The 22,979-nt window shown below is 33.3% G+C and overlaps 1 protein-coding gene across 1 annotated transcript; it reads left to right on the top strand.

Moving 5' to 3' along the window:
* Nucleotides 1-20,179: 20,179 nt before the first annotated feature.
* On the top strand, nt 20,180-22,771 carry LOC110632512 (lipid phosphate phosphatase 2). Its single transcript, XM_058154198.1, has 8 exons — nt 20,180-20,314; nt 20,790-21,013; nt 21,135-21,222; nt 21,507-21,616; nt 21,747-21,840; nt 21,945-22,133; nt 22,271-22,330; nt 22,479-22,771. The coding sequence occupies exons 2-8, from the start codon at nt 20,798-20,800 to the stop codon at nt 22,610-22,612; spliced, it is 891 nt and encodes a 296-aa protein (XP_058010181.1). The 5' UTR covers nt 20,180-20,314; nt 20,790-20,797; the 3' UTR covers nt 22,613-22,771.
* The last annotated feature ends 208 nt before the right edge of the window (nt 22,772-22,979 follow it).

Below are 22,979 nucleotides of genomic sequence, written 5' to 3'. Positions count from 1 at the left end.
ACGTTGCTCTTTTAAGTCATGAAAATCATCTATAAGTGAATCTATAGTAAATTTTTCTGCAATTTCTTTTTCAATATATAGCAGAAGCAATCAAAGAGGAATTCATCTTCAATCTTGTTATAAAGCTTATTCTTAACTATGTTCATAGCTGAAAACGATCTCTCCATAGTAGCAGTAGAAACTGGAAGAGCAAGAATAGGAGTCACCACTCTATATACAAGTGGATAAATCTTTGAGTTTCTCATTTTCACCAACCATTGATACAAATCAGAAATAGTTGTTAGTGTTTCAAAATAAAAAAGTTATCGCACATGATCAAAATGCTCCAATTACACCTTTAATTGCATCATTTCATGTTTAGCAAAGTCTTAGGGATAAAATTTTTGTACTAATTGTCAAATGTCATCAATTATGAAGGATGTGTGCATCTCCTTTGGATCTAAAGCTGAACTAAGAATAAGCAATTCTATTGTATGATCATTGGACTTATTGCTCAGTTCTTACAATTGAGAGTCAATCATAGCATTGAAAATGTCAACTTTATAATGATACTCTATTGTAATTTCGTCTTATTGATGTTGACACTTCCTTTTCTTGCAACAAAAGGAGCATTCAAATCTAAGATACATATATTGATTGATTCACAAAAAGATTTGACCATAGCAATTAAGTCATCCCATCCTTCATCTCTTAATCTTTGAATAAGTAACTTAGTAGATGAAACAAGATGCATTACATTTAAAATGTCTTGAGATCGAATTTGTGAAGTTTGATAAAGCAAATTAGAAATCTCAAGAATTTTTCTCTTGAGATGTAAAATAAAAACAAATTCGAAAGAAGTTAGCGCCTCATAAGCTGCATCTACATCTCCACACTGAGCAAATATAGCTCCATCATCAATAATGTTCAACAAAATTCACATGTTGCACTAAACATGTTAATCAAGCTAGAAATAGATTTTAAATGCGAACTCCATTGAGTGTCACCTACTCTTTGCAAAGTACCAATTTGATAAAGCCCCTTTTCCACTTTAAAGCTCATCAATAGCAAGTAAATGAGCAATATTTGTAGCATGAGCAGTCTTCAATTGATCGCTACACTTACATGAGGCACCAACTATATTAATGATGGAACTCAACTTAGTAAAAAAAAAAATGATAGATGGGAATATTCTTTTAATGCAGCAACTAATGCTAATTGCAAACTATGTGCCATACAATGAACATAGTAAGCACAAGGGCATACATTAGAAATTAGAGCCTGTAACCCATTCAATTCTCCTCTCATATAAGTTGCACCATCATAACCTTGTCCTTGGATATTATGAACATCAAGATTATGTTGAAAAAGGACAAAAAAATATTCCATCCTTTAATGTTAATGCTGCAGTGTCCTTAACATGAACAAGTCCAAAAAACCGCTTCCTCACACATCCATTTCCATTAATAAATCTTAACACAAGAGACATTTGCTCCTTTTTATACTCATCTCGAGCTTCATCAACAATTATACAAAATTTAGCATCACCAATTTCTTCACAAATAACATTTTTTACTTTAGTTAAAGGACTTATAAAATTTCTTTTTTTCAGTCTTGGTTATGTACATGAGGCATTTTTTGGGGTTTTGCCTTAAGCTTCTGCTACTTTGTCATTGTTAGATACTATTAAATTCAATAACTGAAGAAAATTCCCTAGTCTTTGTAATGTTTTAGTTTCATCATGACCTTTAAAAGCACATCCTAGAAATGCTAGCCACCTAGCTGCCTCAATTGAAACTTTCAATCGAATTCTATTTTCTATAACTTGTTGAGATGTAAAGTACTCAAATCTTTTTTGAATGCGTGAAGATTGATTCATGAGATCTGCATATGGTATCTCAGCATTTCGATGAGGAGAAGTGAGATCTCTTCCAACATGTGCTAAAAGTGAATAATTTTTACCATCTCTCACCTTTGTCCAATTTCGAAATCCATTTATAGTGAATGCATAAAATCCAGAAGGACCATTACATCTTTAGCAAGAGAATATTCCAACCATGATAGAAATAACTTAAACCATGATTATTGAAAACTACATCGATGTTTTTTTTCCCTATTTTTTGGATACTTTAAAAGAATGCATTGATATGGACCAGCCTTAATGTAAGCTTTCTGAATTTCATCATGCATGTCAATAGGGTAATCCCATATATGTTGTCATAAACTCGAATCACGCTCTAATGAATTAATATCAAAACCTTCTTTGCTTTTAATTCTTTGAGATTTGGTAGGATGACTATCAGAAGTCAAAGAACTAAGATATGACTGCTCAGTAGAATTTGATATTTTAACATTCTTCCTTTTGAAGAAAGTATCGATTGTAGATTTTTTTTTTCCATCTATGAGGAATATATATATATATATATATATATATTAAATTTTTTAATAATATGCAAATGCAACTAATTCAAATAAGTAATATGGGGTTTTAACAAATATTCAAATAAATAATTTATGAACAATATTTAAAAAATATAAATTTAATATTATACATATAAATAGACCACCACCTAAACAAATAGACTACCACCTAAGCTCACCGGCACACATAACTTAAATTAAGAAGATTTTGCAGTGTAATTATTTTAATATTATACTTATTATGTTTTATCGATCAATAACATATTTTATATATATATATATATATATATATATATATATATATATATTACGCCAAATTTATATATTATAAAAGGGACAAATCTAAAATTCAAATAATTCGAAGCTATAGAATTTTTTTTTTCTCTTTTCCCATTAACCATTTATGCTTTGTTGTACATTACCCATAAATTATTTATCCTGCATCAATGAGATAAGTCTAAATTCTTATTTTTTTATTTTTTATATATGATTGTTGACCCACCCACTGATGTAAAATCTTTCCGTACAACAGTGGAGAAACAAAAAAAAAAAAAGGTTGGTTGAGTAAAACAATATAATAGCTTATACCCACTTTAGTAAAAGAGAAAAAGTTAAAAGTGGCTGATGAATTCTTAAGGTGAAATATGTTCTTAAAGTAGAATCACAAAAGGACAATTTAAAGAACGATAACAACTTATAAGATACATGATAACATAAAAAAAACCATAAAAAAAAAGTCCAGCAATCTAAAACATGCCAGTATAAAATATAATTACGGTTTATTTGGTATTTTTATTAAAAAAATTATTTTTTAAATATATTAATTAAAAAATATTAAAAATAATTTAAAATTAAATTTTATAAATTTTAATAATTATTTGTGGTACTAACGTTCTTCCCAAACTACAATCTCTCACTCAGGGATCCACATCTCAGCACCGCCTTAAAAGGCCAAATCCAACTCACTGGTGCAGCACAAGTCACATCCTCCATGATGGCTATGTTACACCATCAGATTATCTATAGGCTGCAAGATCATGCAGTAGATCTATCTCAGCCATCTGTATCAAATGACGCTCTGCTTGTGTTAGCAGACACTGAGACTACTCCAACAATTGTTTAGATACCCAGGCAACTGCCTAGAAATGAGCTTGAACAGCTCATTCCAAAGGATTGGTTAACCAATTATGAAAGACTCCATTCAACCTCTCAACCAATCTAGATTACAGAATCTTCTTTCAGAAGAAATCCTGATGGAACAGTACAGACTTCCTTCCAGCCACCACGGCATTCTACAGGATCTTTGCCTGTATTCCAGACCATGATGGTCCAGCCATTAGAAAAGGAGCAGGAAGATTTTCCCATTGGAGTAGTCACACCTGCCAGCCATTACATCTATCCTCAAAAAATAGATGGTCACTGTCCCTGGGATCTCCCAAAATCTGGAATGTGCGATGAAGACTGTGACTATTGTGATAATTACTGGGAAAACGAATATGATCATCCTTTGTCTGATAAAAACTGGAGGAAGCTTACCACACAAACAAGGAGAGCCTCTTGCAAGCCTCAACAAGTCCTCAGAAGAGAGTCCTCAGAAGAGACTATCTAGATAATAGCCCATGGATTGGTATCCATGAGGAAACCAAGCAGAAGAAGCCTCTTCCCATCTATGAGCTTGGCCTTGAGATCATCAGAAAAGAAGGAAAGAAACTGCCCCCTTTTAAACCGGTTTCTTCCCCTCCTCCTGTACTTCATTTGGTGCAACCTTGTATGATGTTCTCACCCACTTCTTATGAAGCATATTTTCCCCCATTAGCACAACAGACAGATCAGCAGACCAAAATCTCCACCAGACCTTTCATCCACTCAACTAAGGTTGATAGTGAAGGTCAGATAACCCCGATCACTCAAGCTGAAGAAGTTCTGAATTGGCAGACGAAGAATGCAGCTGTTCAAAACAAAACATTACAACGAACTGACTCCAAGATTGATCAAGTCCTTACCAGGACTCACCATATTGATCAGAAGGTTGATTCTTTCACTACATTTGCCCAGAATATGTATAAAGATTTGCAAGGCAGAATTGCCCAGCTTGACAAGGATTTGAGATCCTCAATCCAACAAAGGAGGTTTGGCGTAGAGTTTACCCAGAAGGAATAAGAAATTAGACGGTTAAGAAAACAGTTAGCCTAAGTTGAAGCAGACCTGCGTAAGCCAATAGAGGCTCCTGTTTCTTACAGCCCATTTTCCACTCCAATGGCCCATAATCCTTTCCTTCCTACTCCTGAACCTGCATATTCCCCTTTTGGTCCTTTTAACTACTCATATGAACCATCTCCAATCACATATCACCCATCTCCTTTGTTCAGACCTAATCCTACACCTACCAGATATGAGCCGAAGAGTCCATCTTCTTCGGAAGAATCCCATCCTCCAAAAAGGAAGATTGATAAGGGAAAAGACAAAATGTACCCTGATCCTCCTCCTCAGCATATGGTGTCTATACCCTCTGAACCAGAAGATGACTCTTCTGATAACTCGTCTGATGACAGTGAGGATGGACGAATGGATATCACAACACTGCTCATGGCTGATCCTCAACCAATTGCATCTCAAACAGGTCCTTCACCAACTACAGATTCCACCAGTGGCACCACAGGCCCTCCTACTGGGCCTCCTCAAGCCCAAGATCCACATGTGGAAATGCCAGAAGACGATCCAATCCTAGACTTTAATATTCCAGGAGCCCCACACCAATCCAGGCCCAGCTCAGGCCCATAGTTCACATTGGACGATGTTCCTCCCTCAAAATGGAGAGATCGTCTCGCAGAATTTAAAGCTTGGCTCGATGTTCAGATGCTTCGAGAAGATGTTGATTCTCATACTATCCTTAGAGAATTTATCTCTCGGACTACTGGCACCTTACAAGACTGGTTTGCCTCCATTGGAGAATACAATAAAGCCTAGTTTTGCCATCTGAATATTATACAGGCTGTCAATGCTATTTTTGCTGAGTTCCTTAGAGATGCATCCTTATATAGCAAACAGCTACGACAGGAGTTTTTTGACATGCGTTGTTGCTCTCTAAAGAGAACAGATATTGAGAAACACTACCAGCGCATGGCCCAGCGTTATTATTTGCTAAATGGGTATAATGATGTCAACCTCAGGCATACATACATTGCTTTCCTTCCAGAAGCATTAAAACCTGAACTCCATAGGAGCATTGCTGCTACCAGAAGAGCAATGAATGCCATCACCATTGGAGAAATCCATTAAATGACCCTGGCTTGCTTAGACAAAATGTGCGAGCAACAGAAGTTGTTTAAGGATATCATTGACAATAACAAGGCCTTAAAGAATGTCTGTCAGAAGTCCCACCTTGCCATCAAATGCAAGGAAAAGAACTGTGAGTGCAAGACAAAGAAGAAAGGGCATTACAAGAAGTATTCCTCTGGTTTTAAACCCCCTTTCAAGCAGAAGAAAGGAAGAAGACCAATCAGATACTTTCGAAAGAAAAGAACTGGTACAAAGAAATCTGATAGGTGTTACATCTGTGGCAATCGAGGTCACTATGCCAAGAACTGCCCTAAGAACCCCAATAAGGCAGTTAAGCTTTTACAACATATACAGCAGGCTTCTCACATCTCTCTGGAGCATGATGATGTTGAATCCCTGTTCTCTGAACAAGATGAACCAGATGAAGATACAGTCTTTGCCCTTGGAGTAGATACTGGCTCAGAGGAAGACCACTCTTTCTCTTCAGAAGAATCCAGTTCAGATACTGAAGCCCATTACCCGTCTTACCTGGCCTAACATATCCAATCCTCCCAATCAACTTACGGCCCAGACACTATTCCAATTCCCTTAGTTCCGCTTCATATTCTTCCCAGCAAATATGAACGGCCCATTAGTGTTATTGGTTTCCTAGATACCGGGGCTCACAAAAGCATGATGAACCCAGCCATCTTACCTTCAGAATACTGGGTTCCCCATGAAGAATACTTCAAGGCAGCAGATGGGAATGTTTTCAAGACTAGCCTCATCACCAAGCATCCCATTGGGATTCAGTTCTTCCCTAACTGTATCCTCTGGACCAGGGTCATCGGGTCAGATCTTCCTGACAAGGATCTGCTAATAGGCTTTGACTTGTATCAACAGGCGAAGCATTTGAAGATCCTCCCCACAGGATTAAAATATAAGAGGAATTTTCAGCCATTCACCTCTGTCCCAAGGTTATATTCTTTGGCTGATGCTTCAGCTGAATTTTAAGAACATAAGGAGCTCCTCTTAAAATCCTGTGCTGATTCCCATGCACATTTTCACCATCACCACCCCCTGTGGAAGAACCCAGATTTCTTTGTTAATCTCCCATTCAAACTCAATGAAGATATTAACCCGACAAAGGCATCACACCTGGGGATGAACCCCACAGACTTGGCTCTAGCCCAAGAAGAGTGCAAGCAGCTTCTCCAACAAGGACTCATAGAACCCACTTCCTCTCAGTGGGCCTGCCAGGCCTTTTATGTTGAAAAAAGATCTGAGCGATTAAGAGGAAAGAAAAGACTTTTCATTGATTACAAGCCCCTCAATTATTTCCTTCAAGATGACAAGTTCCCTCTACCAAAACCTAAAGCCTTGTTCACTTAACTCCACGAGGCCCATGTCTTCTCCAAGTTTGATCTTAAAGCTGGATTTTGGCAATTGGGTATTAACCCCTCTGATAGGCCCAAAAAAACTTTCTGCATTCCCACGGCCCAATACCAATGGATAGTCCTTCCATTCGGCCTTAAGACGGCCCCATCAGTTTTTCAAAAGGCCATGACAAGGATATTCGAGCCCATACTTCACAGTGCTCTTATCTACATAGATAATATCCTTCTCTTCTCCAAAGATGTTACGGCCCATAGAACACTTCTCTCTACATTTCAATAATTGGAGGATTCCTATGGAATTATGCTATCAAAAAAGAAGAGCTCATTGGCCCAAACTGATATTGACTTCCTTGGAATGAAGTTCAAAGATGGAAAATACCAACCGGGATCTCACCTTGCAGAAGAATTACTGAAGTACCCTGATAAGGACTTGACAGTAAAACAAATACAGCAGTTCCTTGGTATTATCAATTATATGAGGAAGTTTATTCCCCATCTGGCCACCCACACCTGCCAGCTGTCGAATATGCTTAAAAAGAATGCTCCACCTTGGAGAGAAGAACAGACATGTGCAGTCAAGGCGCTAAAAGAAGTGGCTCTGAATCCACCACCTCTGAAGATCCCCAGCATTGGACATTGAATCCTTCAGACTAATGCTAGTGACACCCACTGGGGTGCAGTCCTCATCGAAGAAATACAAGGAGAAAAGCATATCTGTGGACATGCTAGTGGAGAATTTCCAGAGCCTCAGAAACATTATCATTCGGTCTACAAAGAAATACTAGCTGTCAAAAATGGGATAAAGAGATTCAAATTCCATCTCATTGGCCACCATTTCACTGTGGTCATGGACAGCTCATCCTTCCCAAAGGTTCTAGACTTCAAAAACAAGTCTCTCCCTGAACCACAATTACTGAGGCTAAAGGACTGATTCGCCAAGTATAAATTCACAGTCCAGCATATCAAAGGGAAGCACAACTTGGTTCCTGATCTTTTATCTAGGCCCAAAGACCTCCACCTGATTCAATCTTTCTCTACACTCCCTTTGATCCTTATGGCATCATCATCCTCTCCACATACTCCTTTGCCAATGCATAATTTCCTAGTTCCTACTCCAGACAGTTTTCCTCCCGGATGCTCACCAAACCAGCCTATCACAAAAATGGCTCAGTTTGCAAGGGATCATCTGTTCCACTACCTAAGTGCCAGAAATACTCTGAGAGGGTTACTCCCATCATCCTCTATCTTTATCCCTGATAACCCTTTCCTCACCTGTTTCAGTATCCACCCTGATAGAGAACTCATCCTGGAAGAATTATGGCTCCTCTGGTGCATGATTACTCTCTATTCCACAGGGATAGAGTTCCCACTCATGGCCCTATACCAGTATGTTATGTGTAACTCCAACAGGACTCTCCTGTTCAGATTCCTGGAATGGTTCAAGCCCATTTCAACATGGCGCTACAGTCTAAAGCGCATCATAGACACCCATGGAATTGAGGACAGGCCCATCAGCGCTCAGCCCAATATCAAGACCATGTTCATAATGCACAGGCCTTTTTCTAGAAGGCCCGATGGACTCCTCTGGACCCAAAATACTGAGTACGAATGGAGAACTTATGAGGGATCAATCACTGAAAAGGACGCCATGGGACCCCTAAGAAAACAACTAGCTGAATATCTCTGTGAAATCAACAGTTATTATTGTCTGGTGCCTCCCCATGTGAATTGTACATCACTTGGTCCCATCCAGTCTCTCACTGATGAACCCATTGACTGAACCCATCCCATGTGGCAAGATTCCCAGGATCTAATGGACACAGAGCCACGGGATGCCATTCAAAGCGCTGACCCACCATCTCCTGTACACCGACAGTGGCCAAAGGACTTTTTTGGAATCGACTCTGACGACTCCAACTTTGACACCCTCAACCTATCCACCACTCCATGAGAAAGTTAAAGTTTGTCAGTCAATAATGTAATAATGTGTCCTTCTTTATTTTGCTTTTACTTTATCTACTTTAAGAGTGTCGGTAGCCCGTTTCTAACCAGTTGCCTGTAAAGTTAAGAGCCTCCGAGTCTATAGAAGGAGTTGCTCTCTTCAATTATAATCAGACTCAGTTTTCCTTTCAATAATATTCTCTGAAGTTCTTTTCTATGGCTTTCTAAACCTTTCTCTTTCTCTCCGAAAACCCTTGACCATGTATCATACTCTTATAATAAGAGATAAGTATGCTCTACACTTGCCTCTCTAAGAGGATCCTGTGTATCAGAAATATCTTTGTTTTGGTATTTAGGTGCGACGGTCCCGTTATCATATGTATAATGTACAAAAGGGCACAGCCAGTGAGTACCTATGGAGAGGGAATAGGCATAGCATGAGTACATTATATGTATGGTAAGGGCTCCCGGCTTATCTTAGTTACACCCTACATAGTCAATACTAAAAAAGCACTACACCAGAAGGGGAGGCGGGCGAGCTGTTTAATTTTTCACTTTCTTCCTATCGGCTAGGGTTCTATCCTATTTGTAAAATTTTTTTTAAGAGAAAATCTGAAAAACTTTAAAGATTTGGTTGAGACTTTTTGAGAGTAGAGTTTGATTTAGGTTTAAAAGTTAAAAAATTAATGTGTTATAGGAAAATTAAATTAATATTTTATCTATTTTTATAATCAATGATAAAATTAATTTTCAATATTAAATTTGATAAGATTATTGTTTTTAATTTAAAGGAAATTTTTTAGAGACAAATTAATAGAATTAATAAGTAAAATGAAGATTTTTATTCTAAAAAACTTAAGATTTTTAATAATGTAAATAAATTTAAAATCGTAAAACCTAGTGGCTCAATTACGCGGCTGGGCCTTGTTACTTTGTTCAATAAATTTAAAAATTATAAAATCTAGCGGTCCAATTAATTTTAAAAAATTAAAATGATAAACATATCTATTTTTTTTTTTTTAAAACAAAAAGTTGGGCCCTTGTTGCCGTGTTTGCCCATTGGGGGAGGGGGCCCGTCGTCCAATTATACTGCTTCTAGTTTTAAAATTAAAATAATAAATATATCTATTTTTTTTTTTTAATTAGGGCATGTATATATATATATATATATATATTATCCAAAGAAAAGCCTTGACTTTTGGCAGGTCCTCTTCTCATGCTTAACATTTGCATAATAGTCCTAACAAGACCGAATGCCCGTTAGACCTCGTATCATTTGATGAGAATATACGTGAATGAGTTATATAAAATTAAAAATTATATTAAAATTATTATGATTTTAATAATAGTTTAGTTTTATCTCTAATCCAAGTGCGTATATTTTTTCTTTAAAAAAAAAATTATTTGAGTGAAAATAAGAGAAATGTTACCAAAACCTTAATTAAGATTTACGGGTAAATTGAGTGTGCCCAAGAATTAGTTCTTCGGAGTCCCACATTGTATTATGAGAGTACATGTGAATGGGTTATATGATCAAAGCCAATTAAAATTATTAAGGTTTTAACAATGATCTAGCTAATCCCTCTATAATTTATGGGAAAATATAACTTAGAAATGGGTATAGATAGATGGAAAGTATAACATTGGGGGCATAGGTAGATGGAAAATATAACATTGGGGGTGGAATTAGGTTAACTTATCATTGCTAGTAAGAAAAAGAAAGACAGATGAAACTATGCTTTTTAGAAATGGATTGATGTTGAGGTTTTTGTGGACAATGATACCATAGCCCAGAAGGGTTTATTGCTTGTATTTATAAATAATTTATATGGTTTGTTGATCTATATATATATATATTTTTTTTTCTAAAAATTATAAATTCAAATCCTCTAATTTATTTCAATTATAAGCATAATATTTAATATCAACAATTAAATTTATAATTAAAAATGATAAGTTAAAATGAAAATTCAAATTCTGTAATTAAACCTTATCAAATAAAATTAATTTTACTTTTATTATAAATTTTAATAAAATAAAATTTTAAATATTTTATATCTTAATTATAAAATTATTTTTTAATTATGACAAATATTAATTATTAATGAATAAAACTGTGATTTTTTTAAAATATTTTAAAGTCTTTAGCTTTTGTATATATGTAAAATAAACTAAAATTATACTTATATTAAATATATTCCCTTTCATTTTACCTTATATTTCAAATTTAAATAGCATTGTATTTTAAAATAAAATTATTTCATTAAATATTATTTAACACTAATAATTAAATTTATAATTAAAAAAATAAATAAAATTATTGTTTTTTAATTATGCTGAGTGTCAATCAATTGTGAACACAAATATCAAAATTATATTAGATGAGGAATAAATATTTTTATAATATCTCATTTATTTTATAACATGATAAATCTAGATAAAAATTTTTCAATAAATTATATTTATCCTAATTTAAACTATAAATTTTTTTGGGTCTTTTCATTATTGCCTTCTTATTCGTCGGCGACGAAAGTGCTGTAATATTCATATCCAACTTCAAGGTCATTTCATTTCCATTGGTGGGCTGAAATTATTTCAATATTAAACTAATTCTCCACATGACCAGTTGTTGCATTTCTATTTTTTTTTTTCAAAAGTTGTTGCATTTCACTATTCTACTAACTTTTAATAATGGAATCTAATTGTTTAATTTATATATATTCGTAAAATAATAATATAGTTGTTGAATTTCTTTAATTGTTGTAATAATATAAGCATCGAATTTAATATGCTTTTTTTTAATATTTAAAAATTATAAATACAAAATATAAATTTTAAGGTAAATTATTGGTGCCCCTAATGTATAAAAAATAGTGCACTTTTCGATGGGGATTCTAATCAAATGCTGATGTAGATTTGTTTGGGTGGAATAAAATAATAAAAAATGTCTCTCTGTTATGTCGAGAAAATATTAGGTACATTCGGTACACATTTGATAATGAAAGGTTTAATTAGGTGGATGATTTTGATGAGCAAGGGAGTTAAGGAAGCAGGAGCGAAGGAGATTTCAGTGATGATTTGTTAATTTGTGTTTAGATCTTCCGCTCCCTCCACTTCTTGCTTATGAATCTTGTGTTATGTGTTTGAAATTTTGAATTTTTTTATAATTTTTTTTATCATTTATGGATTTTCTTATTTATGGTTTGCCGATAAATGGAGGATGACAGTGGGTTTGTTTATGAAGGGTTTGATGATGCCAGTGAGGGTTGGGAATGAGCGGTGGTCAAGATGGTACAGTGGCAAGGTTGGGTCTGTGGGTTAAGGAGGTTACGTCCGGAGGTGGGAATTGAATGGAGGGCAGGAGAGAGGGAGTGAAAATTTTTTTTTATTGTTAAACGACATGTGGCAGAGAAACCTTTTTTTATTATTTTTACTTCACCTAAGCAAGTCCACATCACCATTTGATTGGAAACCCTATCAAAAAAATGGCAAGAAGGACTTTGGTAGTGTTAAATTGAAATTGGAGTATATTTGTGATATATATATATATTATGTCAAAGGCTTATTTTGCCTCCATAAACTATTATTTAATAATAAAATTGTACTTTAGACTTTTTTTCTAATCCAAGGAACCCCTTAAACTATTTAAAATGAACATTTAAAACTAAAATTGATAGAACCCAATTTTGAAAGAACCTGGCACAGGTCACATGGTCATGTAATAATGAACGGACTTAGAATCACCAATAACTTTACCATCATCTCCTATGCTTATAAACACGCAATGACAGAACAACCTTTGGCCTATTATTCATGCAGAGCATCTTGTCTCCTCTTCTATTTGCCTTTCTCACAAGCAAGCTTATTCAAGTTTGTTTGTTTGTTTATTTTGTGTCAAATATTACATAGAACATCTATAAATTTTATTACCAACAATCTCATAACACTCTATAACCATGATTCCTTCATCATTTGCTACTGAAAACCCGATTTCAACAATATTTTTCAAAAAACCCAAGTTTATGATTAGCTCCTCCAAAATTATCCCACTTCCACTTGAGATCAATTCAATGTTCTTTTTAAAATCAAAATCCCAATACCATTAACAAACTTGCAAAACCTAGAACTCATGTTTTTGGAATAACCCCAAGTCTAGTTTCTTTTTTTCTAGAAACGCAATACAAGTAGAGGCAAGGGATATGAGGAGAAGAGAGGTTTAGCCCAAATGGGTAGCCAACAGATGGCTATAATATGGTTTGGTTATTGGATGTAGGGTTTTAAATGCTTTCCATAGTTGGCTCTCAACTTCCACATGGCCCACAATCTCAACCTGCTCCTATCAATATTATTGCTTGTGCAGCACTCTGCTAACCTTCCCATGGTGGCCAAGCCTCTCTATGAGAATTATTGTCCTACTCAATATCAATTGTCGATCGAAGAGATTTTCAGAGAAAATTTCAGAGACACATGACAATAATTTTGTGTTTTAACATTGTGAATTTTACTTTTTTATGTTCCGATGCTATGAAACCGGAGAATTTTAGTCATTCATAGTAATCAATGGGTTCCATAACAATTTTCAATTGTTAACACCGCCACCTTCTATTAACTTTAGTATTATTAGAGTCATTTTAAATAGTATAGGGGGTCGATTGGACCAAAAAAAAAGCTTAGTGTGCAATTTGATTTTTTAAAAATATTTTTGGGGGCAAAATGAACCTTTGACCTTTTTTTTTTAAGTAAATGATTCCCCAAACTCAGAAATAGTATTCATGTAACACCCTCCCGGTAACCACTCCGTACATTCTACTGTTCCGGTGACCGGTGTCGGTCCGGACAGCTAGAACGTCCGGAAAAATATTTAAACTAAAGTCAGGAACCCTAATTAACTCAAATATTAATAAGAAAAACTTAGTAAAAATTTTAGAAATAAAATACAACCAAGCAAAACGAGCCGGTGCCCAAGCGATGGGTAACCGGAGGGAAGTTGCGGTTCTCGCAACGAGGAGCCCTAGACCCGGGGGAAAAATTATAAAATAATTTTTGGGACTCCAGAGAAGGGTCATTGAGGTTCCCATGGCATTAGAATGCCAAGAAAATACTTAGAAAAATTTTTCAATCGGTACAGACAATTTTGACTCGTTAAGCCAAACGGAGGGCATTTTGGTCATTTCGCCTTCAGAGGTGATTTTTGGCCGACTTGTCCAGTTAAGTAAATAATTATTATGATCTAAAATGTGAATAAATATTGCTAAAAATTGAATTGAAAATGAGTAGCAAAGAAAAGAAAAAAAAAATGAATTAAAATTACAATTTTGACTTCATGCTTATGTCACTAAGCACTCTCACCCAATCACATTGTGACACATGTCCATAAACCAATTAAAATGAGTCAAATGGGCAGAAAATTGAAAGGAAAAACTGAATTCTTCTTCTTCAATTCCCGTATACCAAATCAAGAAGCTTTCTCTCCATTTTTTTTCTTTTAAAGGTTGATTTTCCTAAGCTTCCTCACCTCAAAACCTTATCCTTCCTTCACAAAAAGTTATACCCACATCAAGGACAAGTGTTTGGCAACCAAGAAAAGCCAAGAAAGTGAAGGAATTGCTTGGGAAAATTCTGCTCAAAAAAAGGTTAGTGCTAACTCTTATATTTTTCTTTTTATTCCATGTTAGGAAGTTCAAGTGAATAAGAAATTGTTAAGAAATTGAATAAAACACTTATGTAGGAGTATGTATGAATGGTGGCAGCCAAGTTAGGGTTAGGGTTTTGATGGTTTAATTGCAATTAAGTTGGTATATTAATGTCAATTAATGCATATATATGAATTGGAGTTTAATGGAGTTGAATTTTTTGAGTTTGTATGAGTAATTGGTTTGGACATTAGGGTTTGGAAAGGTGAAATTGTGACTTAGCTTTGGAAATGGTTAGAGGACTTTTTAATGGTCAATTAGTGACCATTTTAGGTATGTTGACCCTAATTAGAACTGAAAAATGGGATGGTAAAGTGAAAGTATAAACTACCCTATGGACAGCAGCATAGGGACTGAAATTTCAGTCCCTTTGCACTGCCATAACTTGGGCTGTGCTAGTCCAATTGAAGTTTGGCCAATTGGACATGAAACTAGGCTTATAATGGCACATTTTTGCTGAAGAAACCATGCCCAAAAGACCAAAGCAAAAGGGTCAAAACCCAGCTCCAATCTGGATACCCTGCACTGAATTCTGCAGAATTTGCCAAATGAACAGTAACTGTTCATTTAGCCATAAGTCACTGTATATTTGGTCAATTGGTCTGAAATTTTTACAGCAACAAGTTAAGACATAGACAAACAACTTTCATGAAGGAACCTACCCCAAATTATGGCCAGAACCCAGTCAACCAAGTGACTCAAGTCACTGTTCATGCACTGTAGATATGGTAAAATTCTGCAGACTGCATATCCGGGCAGCTTGGGTTTTTGAGCCATATCTGGAGCTACAAAACTCCAAATGGAGTGATTCAAAAAAGGAAATTCAACTAGACAAAATAAGGAACAACTTTCATGTTTTACATTTCTTCAAATTCCAACAGTAACAGTGTCCAATGGAACAGTGAAGTTAGGGCACCAAAACTGAAATTTTCTGCTAGTGTGGGTTACACTTTGAAATTGCAAAAACACTTAATGCCAACAAGTTTTAAACACCAAATGTGGTATGTTGGGAGTGCCAAAGTTGATGTACACATTTTTATGCTAAAAGTCAACATTTTTGTTGACCAATGATGAATAGTAACACCATAAAAGTTGAAATTCACAAATTGACGAATTTAAGAGTTTCAAATGCCCTAGTATACCTAACAAGATTGGTTTGGATAGTTTGGCATGCCAATAGGGTTCCGTTAGCAGTACTGCACATGGCAAAAATGCCATTCTGTGATTTCATGGCTTTTAGCCATTCTGACTTTGCATTGAGACTTGGCCTTGTGCCTGATATCATTTACAGCTTGTTAGCCATTACGTTGCACACCGGGAGATGCATATGTGACCGATGGTGTGACGGCCCGAGGTACTAGGTACCCAGTGCCAGTTTACCCGTTATCCAGTCCAGTCGTCTAGTGTAGGTTACTTGGGCAACCAAATGAATGAAAATGAGCAATGCAGAAGAAATAAATGAATGGATATACAAATACATGACAAACAAAACATGTACATACAATACATATTTATATCTGTCATTTCTTGTTATTTTATTATTGCACCACTAAGCATTATTGCTTAGCGCGTTGCTTTTGCCACGCGTAGGTACTGGAGATCCCGATCGTGAGCCCAGTAGACCACAGACTGGGTGAGTCTATCCGATGATTCCGCTGTCCGTGTCACCTCACTACCTGCAGTGCATCGGTAGGGCACTAGGTGTCATTTTGTCATTTTGATATTTTGTAGCAGATTTGTATTTTCTCATATGTATTTGAACTCATGTAATATATTTTGATGTTTATGTAAATAATGAAAGTTATGACTATGAATGCAAGATTTGAGCATGTATTTATTGCTTGTATATGATAAATGGATGTTGAGAAATGAAAAGGTTGTTGAAACCTGAAACTGAAAAATTGTTGAAATCTTGATATTGAGTTTTGTGATGATATTGAAGTTGAAAATGAATGATTTTGTTTATTGGAAGTGTTTTTAACAGGTTCCGAAGAACGGTTTTCTCCATTTTTAGCCGGTACTCCGCCGGATTTTCTTTAAAATTTTCGGAACCTTAAATGAATAATACTTTTGATAAATGGTTTAAATAAATTGTATTTCATAAATTATATGCAAAAGCATTGTCTAAATTAGTTGAGGAATATTAGAGTGTGCCGGTACACCGTGTGGCATTACTTACTCGGGTATACTGTACACGGGTATGGGGTGTCACAATTCAGATAAAACTCTTTCAATAGTTATGATTGAAAATATTTTGTGCTATAATACAACCATCCAATATTTATGTAGGAATGAGTTATTTATATAAACTGCTTGTAAGTTATCCTCTAATTATCTACTGAAAATTAGTTGTTTTTACAAAATATTTTCAGAAAGGAAAAAGTTTATTTCTTTAAATTTTGAATAATATATAAAAAATAATATTAAATTGTTTTATTTTTTAAAATACATAGATTTTTTTTTCCGTTTAAAAAGCATTGAAAATTTTTCATATACTTACATTTAATCCAATCCAAAAATTACTTTATGAACATTTTTAATTGGAAACAAGTTCAAATTTAATCCAATTCAAAAATTACTTTATGCACATTTTTAATTGGAAATAAGTTCAGATATGTCTCTGAACTTCTTGAAAGGTTCAAATAAGCTTATTTTGAGTCTTTTTTTTTTGTCTAAATTAAATTTCAAACTTTCAATTAAATCTAAATTGGTATTGCCTTAATAAAATAATATATTTTAATAATAACATCAAGAACACAACCCCAAATCAAGAACACTAAGCATCCTAACCAAGCAAAGCCATAAATCTAAACCGAGACATTAACAATTAAATCCCATAAATTTCAGGAGGTAAATGCGAGCCTATCACTGCCCGTGACGCGGATAGCTGAAATTGGAATGATAGTTGGTTTCGCCGGAGAGAGTGAATGGAAGAGAGAGATGTCGAGAGGGGAAAGGGTCCTTCGGTCTGTAACATGGGAAGAAGAAGAAGAAGAAGAAGAAGAAGAGGAGGAAGAATGGTCTTTGTGTCTGTAAAATGGGAACAAGAAGATGATGTAAAAGAAAAAGAAGTTGCAAAAGAAAGAAGAATTTTTGGTTTTAATTGCGGTATGGTTGAATGGTTGGGTTTTGGGATCTAGTTGTTTACAAGCATGATTACCCGTGGCAAGCCATGGATTGACACAATACCTTTTCATAACTCAAAATATAAATTTGCGTTAATTTTATAAGTATTAAATCATAAAAATGCAAGAATTTAAATTTTTAACACTTGATTATTTTAAATTGATTATATTTTTTTCTAAAAAATCTTTATAGAAATATTATTAGTACATAAATTCATTTTTAATATATTATTTAATAAACAATGTATACTTAACAAAAATTAAAAATAGTTATATAGTTTAATATAATACATTTTTTTATTATTTAAAAGATGGTCAACAAATTAAATAATAACTATAAATATTTTTCAAAATATAAATAATTTATTTTATGTCAATTCATATTTTATATTATAGGTGATATATTTATTTTATTTCTTATCAATTAACTTTTAAGAGGTTAAAAGTTAGTTCGAGTGTTTAACTTATTGGTAAATATTATATAAAAATATTTAAAGCTTTAAAACTTAGTTAAATCTAACAAATTACATAGCAAATCATGTCCATTAAAAAAATATAATTTCATTAGAAAATTTATGAAATTTATAAATAAAAAAATATGTTATTATAATATCATGAAACTCAAATCTTTATTATGCACATGAAAAGAACATATATGGTATATTTATAGTTGTAACATCAATAATTATATTTTATCTATAATTATTTAAAATTAAATATTATATTTTAATTTAAATAAAATTCTTTTGTTTGAATTTTTAAATTACAACTATTATTTTAATTTCATCTTAATTTTTTGAATATAATTAAAATAAATAATGCTATCATTTTTTTATATACTAAGCTTAATTTTAAATTGTTTATTAATATTTTTATTTTTTTTCTATATTTATTATAATCTTAATTTATAATATTATTTTGTATCACTGTTTTTATAGTTTTTTTATACAATTACATAGTATTTTACACTAAAACACTTAAGAATGAGCAAGAAGAATTTCAATATCACTCATAATAATATTTTATTATTTAATATTTATTAAAAGTAATATATATTTTAAAAAAATTACATTAGATTCATTTCTATATTTAAAAAAAAATTAACTTTTTATGAGTATCATGTGTATTATTAATGCATTGACAATATTCTATAATTTATCTCATTTGAAGTATATATTTTTTAATTTCAAAATTAAAATCAAAGTAAAATATTAATTTTCTCAATTTGTACTTAAATAATGAAATTAAAATTAATATAAGTAACTTTTTCTTTAATCAAATAGCATGAAAATAAGATTTCTCCATTGATAATCGACATATATAAATTATATAAAAATTTAAGTGTAAATTAATTTTAATTATTTAATTATTTATTATTTATAAATTAAAATTACACATAAACAAATAATTTTAAATATATATTATAAAAATGTCTATAAATATTATTTTTTAACACGGGCACACATCACATTTCACAGCAGACTTTATGCTAGTCATGGAATTAGAAAAATTAAAAAAAAAATGAATTGATAAGGCTGTGTAATAAAGAAGGCTAAATTGGTCATTTTATTGCTCTTAGAAACACTAAAATTGGCCTTTCATTTGGAGATAAATTTTGATAACTGTTCCTGAACTTATCTAGTTGTAATAGAATAGTCTCTCAACTTAAAAATGTAATATAAAACCTCATCAATTTTCAAATTTTACACAGTAAAATTTCTCTAACCTCAAATTATCAATTTTTCAGTTAAACGCTGACTTGGACAGTTCCAGCATGGAATTTAGTTAGTATTTCTCTTTTTTCTCATAAGTCATGTGTAAATTGAATCATTTTTCTCTCTATAGACAAAATAATTTTTCATGCGTAAAGAAAATAATTTTACACTTTGCATAAGAGATGAGAGAGAAATATTGACTAAGTGTTATGCGGGAGCTATTCACATCAGTTTTTAACTGAAAAATCAATAATTAAAAGTTAGAGGGATTTTACTGTGTAAAATTTGAAAGTTTAGGAGATTTTATATTATATTTTAAAGTTAAAGGATTATAATGTTATAACTATATAAGTTCAGAGATAATTCTTAAAATTTATCCCTCATTTAGTATATAGTAATAATGTTAGAATTATTAATTTTTGTAATTTTTATTTTTAATTAAAAAAAATAAATTTTAATATTTAAAGTATAAAATTAATATTTTATTAATAAAAGTTCTAAATATATATATATTTTTTTCAAAAGTTGGGATATTTAACCTTAATCGTGGGCCTATTTAAGTCAAATGTTCATTTTAGCCTTATTTGGTTCTTCACGGAAGATACGTAAAATAATGAAAATAATTCATAATGTTTAAGGAAATAAATAAAGCCATAAAGAATGCAACGTGGTAATGCAAGAGCTAATAATGATAATCTTGTATCGCATCACCCACACATGCATCCACAATCTCTAATGCTCGTTCGTATCAAATCACCATTTCAGAGAGTTTTTATACCTGAAAGGTCTGTTTTCTTCTTCTTCTTCTTCTAAGAATTTGATCTCTCACCAGGGATTTCTTCTATAAAATTTTTCTTCCATTTTAGTTAATAGTTTCTATCCATTCATGTATTATTTTTAACCCTAATGAATATAGATCCTGCATGATAAGCTTTTTGCTTTTCTTCATTGGTAACTTCTGGTTCATGTCATATAGCGGCTCTGATCCGGGTAACTATGCATTAATTTCTTGTCAAATTTACAAATGAAATCTAAAAACACACGGATTCTTGAAATTTATAATTATTTATATAAAAATTCATTAATAAATGAAATGAACCCATGAATAATATACTAACGTATCTATCAATACTTGCAATGGCTAGCTCTGATCCTGTGTCAACATTGCCATAAGGAACATGAAAAATCACTTGTAACCATTTTAAATTAAGCTTAATCCAATGGCTAATTGGGTGAATTTCTTTGTTTTTCCTTTTATAGTTGGGGAAATGCCAGAGGTCTGGTTGGGATCTCATACTGCAAGATCTCATGGAGTGAAGGTGGCAAGAATACACATGCATGACTGGCTAATTCTGTTACTTCTTGTGATCATTGATGCTCTTTTGAACTTTATAGAACCTTTTCACCGATTTGTTGGGCAAGGGATGATGACAGATTTAACATACCCATTCAAACCTAACACTGTACCTGTGTGGGCTGTTCCAGTATGTATCCTAAATTCCTAATTATATGTATTTGAATTTGCAATCGTTTGATGAGTATTCTTGTCAGTTATAGATGTGTTAAAGAAAATGGTTGTTGTGATCTTCTGTTTCTTGTTGACAGATTCTTGCTGGAGTTTTGCCAATTGCTGTTTTTTGCGTGTACTATTATTATAGAAAGGATGTTTATGACTTGCATCACTCCATATTGGGTATTTCTCATGTACTTCTTCTTTAGTACATTGGAAATTCTGTCTCTGTTCTCACTCACAGGCACTCAATTACTAAGCTGTTTGGACAATTCATGCCTAAACCCGATTTATTGTGGACTGTATGGACTCACATATAAAATAGTTGAGACTCATATGTTTGTGTCTTGGATTCACAATAAACTCCTATAATAATCCAGTGACATTTCTCTTTATACACAGTTTTGGTGAAATAAATTTTAGATGTTAATAGCTCATTGTATCATTACATTATTATGCAAGCTCAGGGCTATTGTTTTCTCTTCTTGTCACTGGAGTTATAACGGATGCTATCAAAGATGCTGTTGGTCGACCGAGGCCAAACTTCTTTTGGAGGTGTTTTCCTGATGGAAAAGAGGTACATACATCTTCATTTTCATTTTCATTTTCTTTTATTACTGGAAATATGAAATAATTTTCTCAAAACTTACCCTCCATCTTAAAGCCAGCCTTCTAGCCTAACTGTTGTTGATTTGCATTCTCTGCAGGCATTTAATCCGGTTACTAAGGATGTTATTTGTCATGGAGATGCCAAGGTTATAAAGGAAGGATATAAAAGCTTTCCTAGTGGGCATTCTTCATGTAAATGGAACAGATCGTTTACATTGATGTTTCTGCAATCATATATAATTTTCCAATTAAATTAGTCCTGGTTCAAATGTAATAATTTCCAGAATGCAATGCAGGGTCCTTTGCAGGTCTCACTTACCTTGCCTGGTACATGTCAGGGAAACTCAGGGTGTTTGATCGCAGGGGGCACGTAGCTAAACTCTGTATTATACTTATTCCAGTACTAATTGCTGTCCTTGTGGGTATTTCTCGTGTGGACGACTACTGGCATCATTGGACTGATGTCTTTGCTGGAGCTCTTATAGGTTTTCTACTTCTGAAATGATTATAGTTTTTTTAAACATACGATAAGACTTTTAAATTCTGGTGCAATGACAGAAAGCACACATATCAGAAGAATCGCTAATTTTATGTTTTGGAAATCTCTTTTCTTTTAATTCAGGAACAACAGTAGCTGCATTTTGTTATTTACAATTTTTCCCATACCCAAATGAGATTGAAGGTATGCCAATGCCAACCCAGATGCTATTATCTTCTTGGACACAACAGTTTTGATTTTCCAGTATCATATATAGGTCTGAGCAACACAGCTATTGGTTTTCTTTAGATACTGTTTTTGACATTTTGCCGTGTTTCCATTGATATTGTAGGTTGGGCACCTCATGCTTTTTTTGAAATGATGGCAGAGAGGAATAAAGTTCAGCCCTCAGGTGTTAGGGCTAATTCGATATGTATGAGAGGGATGACAGATATTGAAACTGCATTCATGGCTGCCGATACTTGAGCGAGAAATTACTCCAGACCCACATTAACTAAGCACAAGCACAAGTTAAGATAATGAAGTTAAATAGAAATAGCTAGAGAGGCTTATATAAGACTGTACAATTCCTTTTTCTTTGTTCTGGTCGATATTTCAATACCAAACATGTTAATAAAGATGATGGATCATACCAATAAGTTTTAGCTCATTGATACTAGTCATATCAGTTTGGAGATCTCAAGTTCGAGTCTCAGTTAGAGACTGCTAGGTTTGGCAGAAAATGAATCTTTAAAGAAACTTAAGGTGGACAATGCTTTGTCAACCTACAGAAGAGTGATCATATTAATTCTGTGAGTAGAGAAGACCGAATGCCATGGCAGAAAGAGAAAGA

Source organism: Hevea brasiliensis, chromosome 9, assembly GCF_030052815.1.
Source record: "Hevea brasiliensis isolate MT/VB/25A 57/8 chromosome 9, ASM3005281v1, whole genome shotgun sequence".
In the NCBI taxonomy this organism is placed as follows: domain Eukaryota; kingdom Viridiplantae; phylum Streptophyta; class Magnoliopsida; order Malpighiales; family Euphorbiaceae; genus Hevea; species Hevea brasiliensis.
This window is presented reverse-complemented; position numbering and strand designations above follow the sequence as displayed.

Coding starts and splice junctions, on each gene's coding strand:
- LOC110632512 (XM_058154198.1), top strand. CDS start 20,798: ATGCCAGAGGTCTGGTTGGGATCTCATACTGCAAGATCTCATGGAGTG. Junction 21,841..21,944: donor TCCTAGTGGGCATTCTTCAT/GTAAATGGAACA, acceptor AATGCAATGCAG/GGTCCTTTGCAGGTCTCACT. Junction 22,134..22,270: donor CTTTGCTGGAGCTCTTATAG/GTTTTCTACTTC, acceptor CTTTTAATTCAG/GAACAACAGTAGCTGCATTT.